The 8848-nt window shown below is 44.1% G+C and overlaps 1 protein-coding gene across 1 annotated transcript; it reads left to right on the plus strand.

Moving 5' to 3' along the window:
* Positions 1-583: 583 nt before the first annotated feature.
* On the plus strand, positions 584-7602 carry DSEL (dermatan sulfate epimerase like). The gene is made up of 2 exons (XM_065053057.1): positions 584-1184; positions 1901-7602. The coding sequence occupies exon 2, from the start codon at positions 2824-2826 to the stop codon at positions 6472-6474; it is 3651 nt and encodes a 1216-aa protein (XP_064909129.1). The 5' UTR covers positions 584-1184; positions 1901-2823; the 3' UTR covers positions 6475-7602.
* Positions 7603-8848: the final 1246 nt, after the last annotated feature.

Genomic DNA, 8848 nt, shown 5'->3' on the forward strand with positions numbered 1-8848 from the left:
GGCGGGCTAGCCCGCATTTTCTACTGGCCCTTAACCACGTGAACTTCAAAAGCCTTCGCTAAAGCTGAATGAGAATCATTCTAATGCATCGCATAAAGTGCCTGCGCAGGGAGGTAGTTAAAAAAAGTGGGACCGCTCGAACAAGCAGATACTGCGTATCCCCGTGGTTTTCGAGACATGGGTACCGTTATGTCTTTATTCCGCGCTCACAAAGTCGCTGCCCTCAGGAGAGACGACTCCTGCCGCCCTGCCCAGCCCTGCCCGCCGGCCGCCGGGCCGCCGCGGTGCCCAGCCCTGCCATTGCTGTGGCTGGGAGCCGTGGGAGCTGGACCACGGCGAGGCGGCAGCTGCTGGCCGAGCAGCCACGCAGACGACCTCCCGGGGCCGCTTTTCTTCCACGGAGCCCTCTCACACCTGCCCGCTGCTCCCCGCACCGGGACCAGCTCCACCCTCGCCTCCCTCACCGCGGGCCCGGGGCAGCAGCCGCGGGAGCCTCCTGGGCGGTGCGACTCCGCCTCTCCCCGCCGCCTCCGCCACTCCCTGCCGCGTCCCCCCGGCTCCGGCCCCGCCCCTGCCCCCGGGCGCGCCCGCCGCGCTCCATTCCTCTCCGCTCCGCCGGCAGCTCTCGGCCGAGGCGTAGTGGCGGCGGTGGCACCCACGGCCAGGAGCGGGGCTGGGAGCGCTGGCTAGCTCACGCAGTCGCAGGGAAGAGAAGCGGTGGGGAGCGCTGTGGCGGGGCCCGCAGCCCGCCCACCTCTGGAGCACGAGCGCGGAGAATCGGCACATCCCTATTCCGCCGGGGGCGGCTCTGCCAACCCCCCCGCCATCTCCCCTCCTTCCCTTTCTCCCTCCCTCTTTCCCTGCCCGCCCCTCCGCAGCGACATCCCTGCGAGTTTGCTTCGGTGCCCGCGCCCGTCGCTGGTGGCCCGTCGCCGCATCTCCCACGCCATCAACTCTGGGGAGCCGCCGGCGGAGGGCAGGGACCCGAAGTTACGGCCAGCCCTGGTGAAAAGTAGCGATAACGCGGAAGGGGCCGGAGGCGAGCAGAGCCGGCGCAGCGCACCGCCATCCGCAGCCCCGCCGGCCGGAGGCTGGCTCCACGCCCCGGGCCGCGCTTGCCGGGGCAGAGCGACGCGTCGTCGCGGCAGCTGCTGGCCACCCCGACCCCCGCCGGACCAGTTGCGGTAAGACTGGGTTACACTCCGGAACGCCGGGCCTGAGGAGACAGAGGCTCTCGGCCACGGCGGGGGGAGCGCACGGGGCGCACCCGCGGTGGCCGCCGAAACTTGTTCAAGTTGTGCGGCCCCGGGGCGGCGGGGAGGGGCGGCGACGCGGACCCGGTGGCGGGCGCCCTCTGCTGGCCGCCGTCGGGGGGGCGGCGCGGGGGGAGGCGCGGCACGCTATCAGGCTTCGTGCCGGAGCTGGCGGGGTGGTGGGGATCCCTAGGGCGCCGCGTCGGTCGCCGTCAAGGGTCGGTCTGTCAGCTTTCCCTTTTCACGCCTTCATTGCACCGGCAGAACCATGCGTGTGGTTTATATACACGTAAAGTTATTTGCTTATTAATTTGAGCTCCACTTAATTTTCGTGGCGTGTCCGATTTATTTTGTTGGGTAGCTCTGGACAGCGTAATGGGAAAATATGCCCTGAGACCTCGTAGGCAGACACAAAATGGTGAAATAAAGTGAGCTTACGTAGCCGATGTGAATTTCTCTTTTGCCCAAGATAAATTTTGGGGAACTTTGAAAAATGCTCTTTTTAAAAATTATTTTCTGTAAAAGAAAAGGTGTATTAACTCTTATCTTTCCTAAAAAGTTAGCAATACTTTGTGATCTGTTAAAGTACTTTAAATATTTTCTGACACATGTGCAGCCTCAGAGAACTTTCGTTTCTGTTTCCACAGAAAAGAACCAACATGCAAAGTGGAAGTTCACCTGAAACTGCTCTTTTAACAAAGAAATATTGGCTTTCTGCCTCTTTCACATGTTTTCCTTTTGCTTTGTAATGCGAGGAGCAGGATTATCTGAATCATTGAGGCAAAATTTGAGCATCATTGGCTGAAGATAAGATGAAAGAAGACTTGAAACTATGTCTTTTACAAGCTGAAGGGGATTAGTGGTTAAAAGCACTGAAATTTCAACAAAAAGAGCTAATGAAGGGTCTATGTTGATTTTTCTTCATTTTTTCCCCTTCCCACTCTCCCATGAGTCCCAGAAGAGAAAGATGGAAAGAGCATGTATACAAATTCATATAAGGGAAATGCTGAAGACAGTTTTGGAGTTTGTTTTCCAAGTGCTGTAAATCCCCTATTTAATCAAATACAACACATTGTTCTGGATAAAGTATATTGTTTTGTGATCAGTGAAGTTTTTTTCAGCTCTAGAAGTGGAATTTGACCTGATTGGAAGCTTTTAAAAAAGTAAATGCATTACTCTGATTCCTTTTTTCAAGATGAGTTTTTCAAGTTACGAAGAGTGTTTCAGTCTCTTACTGTGCAGTGTCAACCTGTGTTTTATATGCATATCTTAGATATTTTACTTTTTCACTTGTTTTAGTATTTATGCTGTAGTGTTGTGTTTGAGAAAAGTGTGAAAAGACAAGGCACCTGAGATGTAAGTTTTCAAGAGCCTTGTTATTACAATGTTGTAGCTCAGATTACATGGGATCTGAGTATCAGTTACAATGCACACTACACACTAAGTCTTTTCTCCTTAAAATATGCCTTAAGATGTTCATTTTTATACTAACTGGATCAAAATTTGGTATCTGAACTTCGTGTTTTGTTAGAAGATGCATGCCTGGAGAAGAGGAGCTGTCTAATGGATCATGGCTCTGATGTTCACAGGACATACTTTATTTCTAGCATTAATGATGTTTGCTGGCTTCACTTTTGAAGAATCTGTAAGTAATTATTCTGATTGGGTGACTTTCATAGAAAATGTAGATCAATATGAAAAACAGCAACTTGAAGGTCTTAGTGCAGAGCAGAAGTTGAAAAAAGTAGTTCTTCACCCAAGCTTGTATTTTGATGCTGAAGACGTCCAGGCACTGAGGCAGAAGGCTCATACAAGCCATTTGCATCTATTTAGAGCTATCAGAAGTGCGGTGATGGTTATGCTATCCAATCCATTATACTACCTACCTCCACCCAAGCACGTTGATTTTGCTGCGAAGTGGAATGAGATTTATGGTAACAACCTGCCGCCTCTAGCATTTTATTGTTTGCTGTGCCCCGAAGATAAAGCTGCACTTGATTTTGCCCTAGAATATATGGATAGAATGGCTGGCTACAAAAACTGGTTGGTTGAGAACGCTCCTGGAGATGAAGTGCCACTTGGTCACTCCTTAACAGGATTTGCAACTGCTTTTGACTTCTTGTATAATTCACTGGAAAATGAGAGACGGCAAAAATACCTAGAGAAGATATGGTCTGTAAGCGAGGAAATGTATGAGTACTCAAAGGTTCGTTCCTGGGGAAAGCAGCTTCTCCATAATCACCAAGCAACCAATATGCTTGCTTTGCTTGTTGGGGCTTTAGTTGCAGGGGTGGACAAAGGATCTCAGGCAAATATTTGGAAACACACTGTTGTTGATGTGATGGAGAAAACAATGTTTCTGCTCAATCATATAGTAGATGGGTCTTTGGATGAGGGAGTAGCTTATGGGAGTTACACAGCGAAGTCAATAACCCAATATGTTTTCCTGGCCCAGCGCCACTTTGGTATTAACAACTTGGAGAATAATTGGCTCAAAATGCACTTTTGGTTTTACTATGCCACCCTATTACCAGGCTTTCAAAGGACTGTGGGTGTTGCGGATTCTAATTACAACTGGTTTTATGGTCCTGAGAGCCAACTAGTTTTTCTGGATAAATTTATCATGAAGAATGGAGCTGGCAACTGGCTGGCACAGCAGATTAGAAAACACAGACCCAAGGACGGGCCAATGGTACCATCCACTGCACAGAGATGGAGCACACTACACACTGAATTCATATGGTATGCTGCCGAAATCACCCCTCAGCCGCCTCCTGACTACAGTACTGCTAAAATGCATGTGTTTCCCAACTGGGGAGTTGTTACTTACGGGGCTGGTTTGGCAAACAGTCAGACAAACACCTTTGTGTCCTTTAAGTCTGGAAAACTTGGCGGACGTGCTGTTTACGATATTGTTCATTTTCAACCGTACGCCTGGATTGATGGGTGGAGAAGTTTCAATCCAGGACATGAACATCCTGACCAGAACTCTTTCACTTTTGCTCCCAATGGACAGGTGTTTGTATCTGAGGCTCTTTATGGGCCTAAACTCAGCCACCTGAACAATGTCTTGGTCTTTGCTCCATCTCCTACGAGCCAGTGCAACCAGCCCTGGGAGGGACAGCTTGGTGAGTGTGCCCAGTGGCTGAAGTGGATTGGTGATGAGGTTGGAGACTCCACTGGAGAAATTATAACAGCCTCCCAGGCTGGGGACATGATGTTTGTGAGTGGTGAGGCAGTATCTGCTTACACATCAGCAATGAAACTGAAAAGTGTATATCGTGTTTTGTTGCTCTTGAATTCTCAGACATTGTTAGTAGTAGACCATATTGAGAAGGAGGAAGACTCTCCTGTTAATTCTGTCAGTGCCTTTTTTCATAATCTCGACATTGATTTTAAATACATACCTTATAAATTTAAGAACAAATACAATGGAGCTATGATGGATGTGTGGGATGCCCACTACAAGATGTTTTGGTTTGATCATCATGGGAGTAGTCCTGTTGCTAGGATACAAGAGGCAGAACAAGCTGCTGAATTCAAAAAGCGATGGACTCAGTTTGTAAATGTTACCTTTCCAATGAAAAACACGCTTACAAGGATTGTTTACCTTTTCCATGGCCCATATGTCAATGTTTCTAACTGCAGACTCATAGATAATGCAAAATCTGGATTTCAGATTTCGCTCAGTGTCAACAACACTGAAAATACCATCTCTGTTGTGACTGAATATCAGGATTTAAAGACAAGGTTTGATTACTTGGGATTTGGTGGTTTTGCCAAAGTAGTTCATGAAAACAAAGTGACCAAGTTTGGTCTAGGTACTGAATCTGTGGAAAAACGGATAAAAAATAATAGGGTGGTTTTCCCATTTGGTTTCAAAGTGAACATAGTTGCAGGGCTAATTTTGGGTGTGAGTTTGGTCATACTGGCTTTTCAGTGGCAGTTTTACATATCCTTCAGTAAAATGTTGCGTTGGATCCTGATACTGGTTGTCACACTGTGGCTTATTGAATTGGTGGATGTGTGGAGCATGTGTACTCAGCCCATCTGTGCAAAATGGAGCAGTGACATGACAAGACTAGAACATGACGAAGGCAATAAAGCCAGACAATTAGAAGGAAACCCTGTTCTTTTGCCAGATGTTATCATTACTTCACTTCCTGCTTCTGGTGCAGAAATATTAAAACAGCTGTTTTTCAATAGCAGTGACTTCTTATATGTCAGGATACCTGCACCCTATCTTGAAATTCCTGAGACTGAATTTGAAATTGATTCCTTTGTAGATCCATGTGAATGGAAGGTTTCTGATGTCCAGAATGGTCATTTTCGTCTTATCCAAGGGTGGCTCCAGTCTCTAGTTCGAGGCACGAAGTTACATTTACAAAATATTCATTTATATGAAGCCAGCAGAAGTAAAATTGCTCAACATTCTGCTACAAGCAAGGACAAAAAGAAAAGATCCAAAAAGAGAGAATCTCTTTCAGAGCAAAGAAGCAGGGCAAGAGGGAGTAAAGAAAAAGATGCAGAATATATTAGGGAACTGAGAAGACATCTCATCTATTATCCAAATGCACGACCTGTGCTTAGTTTAAGTAGTGGGAGCTGGACGTTAAAACTTCCTTTCTTTCAGGAAATCCTAGGACCATCAATGAGAGCATTATATGTAGTAAGGGACCCACGGGCGTGGATATATTCAATGTTGTACAAAAATAAACCAAGCCTTTACTCCTTGAAAAATATTCCACAACACTTGACTGCAATGTTTAAAGGGGAGGATGGTAAAGGAAAATGTAGTTTAAATGAAGGCTATGCCTTTGAGTATGAATCATTAAGAAAAGAACTTTCAAATTCTGATTCAAACGCTGTTTCTGTGTTGTCCTATTTGTGGCTAGCAAACACAGCAGCAGCACTGAGAATAAATGCAGACTTGCAGGCAACAAATTATCATCTAGTCAAGTTTGAAGATATTGTGAACTTTCCTCAGAAGACGGCTGAAACAATTTTTGCCTTTCTTGGTATTCCTCTTCCTCCTGCTAGCTTAAACCAAATATTATTTGCCACCTCCACTAGTCTTTTCTATCTTCCTTATGAAGGGGAAATTTCACCAAGTAGCATTCATGCCTGGAAACAAAACATGCCCAATGAAGAGATTAAACGTATTGAAGATATCTGCTGCTCTCTAATGGACCACTTAGGATACCAAAAGTTTATAGAGTAAATGCTGCCGGTCAGCAGAAATTTGCACTAATGATCTCTGACTACCAATTGTGGATAAATATTAGATAAGTTTGTTTATTCTTGTATAATGTGTACAGTCTGATACTTTCAGAGAGATTATTTTAAGAAAAAGATAGTTGTTCTTGCAAGTGGGTTTTGTTTTGATTTGTTTTTTAATCTTGTAACTATTTTGCTGCCTTTCAAAAAAAGTTGTGTGAACCTTTGTAGGACTACCAGCTGGGGACTCTGTAGCTCAGGGAATTAATAGTAGAACATGGAGCTTTCCACCTCCAGCTCACCAGTTTGACTCCAGCCCAAGTGGTTAGTTCCTGAAGTACTTATCATGTGATGATTGTATGATGACTTATGTGAAATTAACTGGTTAAATTGGCCCAGTTCCCAGTGGTGATAAACAGCCTCCTTGGACAGGTTACTCATGCATTCTGTCTGTGTCTCACTGGTTACTATAGTGGTGCAAAATAAACATAAGCTGAGATTTAAGGCTATTCAGCATCCCTTCAGTAAGAGGAAACAGTAAGAACATTTGAGTGAATCCAGTTCTTTATCTGCAGTCTCAGCAGGCAGGCACAGGACTGGAATGGGCACAGATATTGAATATCATTCTAGGATATAGTTCCTTCAGCTGAGAGATGTGGCACTTAAATTGGGTTTTGTGCTTTGATGAAAGAGAAGACTTCATTCTCATGCCTGACAATGTGGTACCCTTTGTGAGCCTGAAGTAAACTATCCAGAGAAAAAGAAATGGGACAAAATCTAAAAAAACAACAAGATCATACAAATGAGCAGTTAAATTTGGAGAAGATTTTGTTTCATTTTAACCTACTTTAGTCTAATTTGATTTTGAAGGTTGTTAACATCTTAGCTTCTTGCACTGATTTACCCTGTACCTCTTGTCTAAGAGATTCTGAAAGGTTTTTCTCTTTTTGAGTAAGACTCTTTCATCCTTCTTTGTTGTAACACATTTCTCTACTGATTCTTGTGCATAATTTCATTGAGACTAATTGAAAATATTTGATGTCATTGTCAATGGCTTATTGTTGATGTCTGCATAAAATGGCAATCTGCGATTTAGAAGATCTTAAATAAATCTCCAGGTCTGTGTTGCTGAGGGATGTTTTGCTTTTCTGTATAATGAATTTCTGAAGGACAACCTTTGCTAACCTCAGATCTTCTTTCAGAGAGGGTAGAAATCTGAAAATCACCCATCCCTTAATCCACCTCACATTTGAGTGATCTTTCCATGCAGTAAACTATTTCCAAAGTTGTCTGATTTTTATCATGATTGCTGTTTTTTTAACATGGTGCTTTTACATTATATTGGCTTGGAAGCAGATAGGCTTGATAGGATAGACATGACTGTGTCACAGTTTATTTTCTTCTTGAGTCACACTCTTTGTGCATGCCCATTTAAAAAAAAAAAAAAAAATCCCATTTCTCAATTTAACTTGCTCAGCATTCTTTGGAAATGCATGCATATTATAAATGTGTGCAGATGTGTAAATCAGATCACAAAGAGACATCTGTTTTCTTTACCATCTGTTTTTTATTACAAATGGAATTGTCTTGAAATACACTTCAGTTGGTTTGTAGGAGCTGGGATCGGAGTTTTGTCATATTATATTGAAATATGTGTGTAATTACTGTTTATTTGGGTGGTGAGCATTAGACAATGTCAAAATGCAGTGAGTTTCTTTGTACAGATTACAGGTATCCTCTGCTGATTTTTAATACAAAGGAGCTTTTACCTTTCCTTCCAATCTTACTATTATGTCCCTGTCTTACCCCGCTATCTTGTCCCTCCCATACATGCATTTCACATATTTTGGAGCATGTTATGATATCTCATTATGACTTAGATAAAGTTGCTTTTTCTTGGCCAGTCGGGCCAAAATGGGCCTCAAGCATGAAAAAGCTATTAATACTTTACGGTGTCACTAACCGTAACTTAGCTGTCATTTATTAGCAGCAGTTGGTTTTTCCCCCTTCAGTCCTAGATCTCACCCCTGGCTAGATGGAATGCCATGTTAAAGAAAATATTAAACAAGTTAACATACACTGACATGCTGATGAAACTTCAGTTTCCAAGTATTGTTCTCTCAAATTGGCTTCCCTCTGAAGACATTTTTGCTCATATGTTAAAAAAAAAAAAAAAAGTATTGATGCCTGTACAGTTTGTGGTTGACAGGATAAATTTCAGCATTTGCCCTCTATTTCCAGGGTTTACACCCTAGAATCAGAACAAATAAAAAGGCTTTTCTCTATTAGATATTTTAGGGCAGCTGAAGGTAAGAATTAAGATTGACTTTGTATCTGTGGAAATAGAAACAGACCTTAAAATCTCTTCATGAAAGAGC

The sequence above is a fragment of the Columba livia genome, chromosome 2 (genome assembly GCF_036013475.1).
Source record: "Columba livia isolate bColLiv1 breed racing homer chromosome 2, bColLiv1.pat.W.v2, whole genome shotgun sequence".
Classification (NCBI taxonomy): Eukaryota; Metazoa; Chordata; class Aves; order Columbiformes; family Columbidae; genus Columba; species Columba livia.

Coding starts and splice junctions, on each gene's coding strand:
- DSEL (XM_065053057.1), top strand. CDS start 2,824: ATGGCTCTGATGTTCACAGGACATACTTTATTTCTAGCATTAATGATG.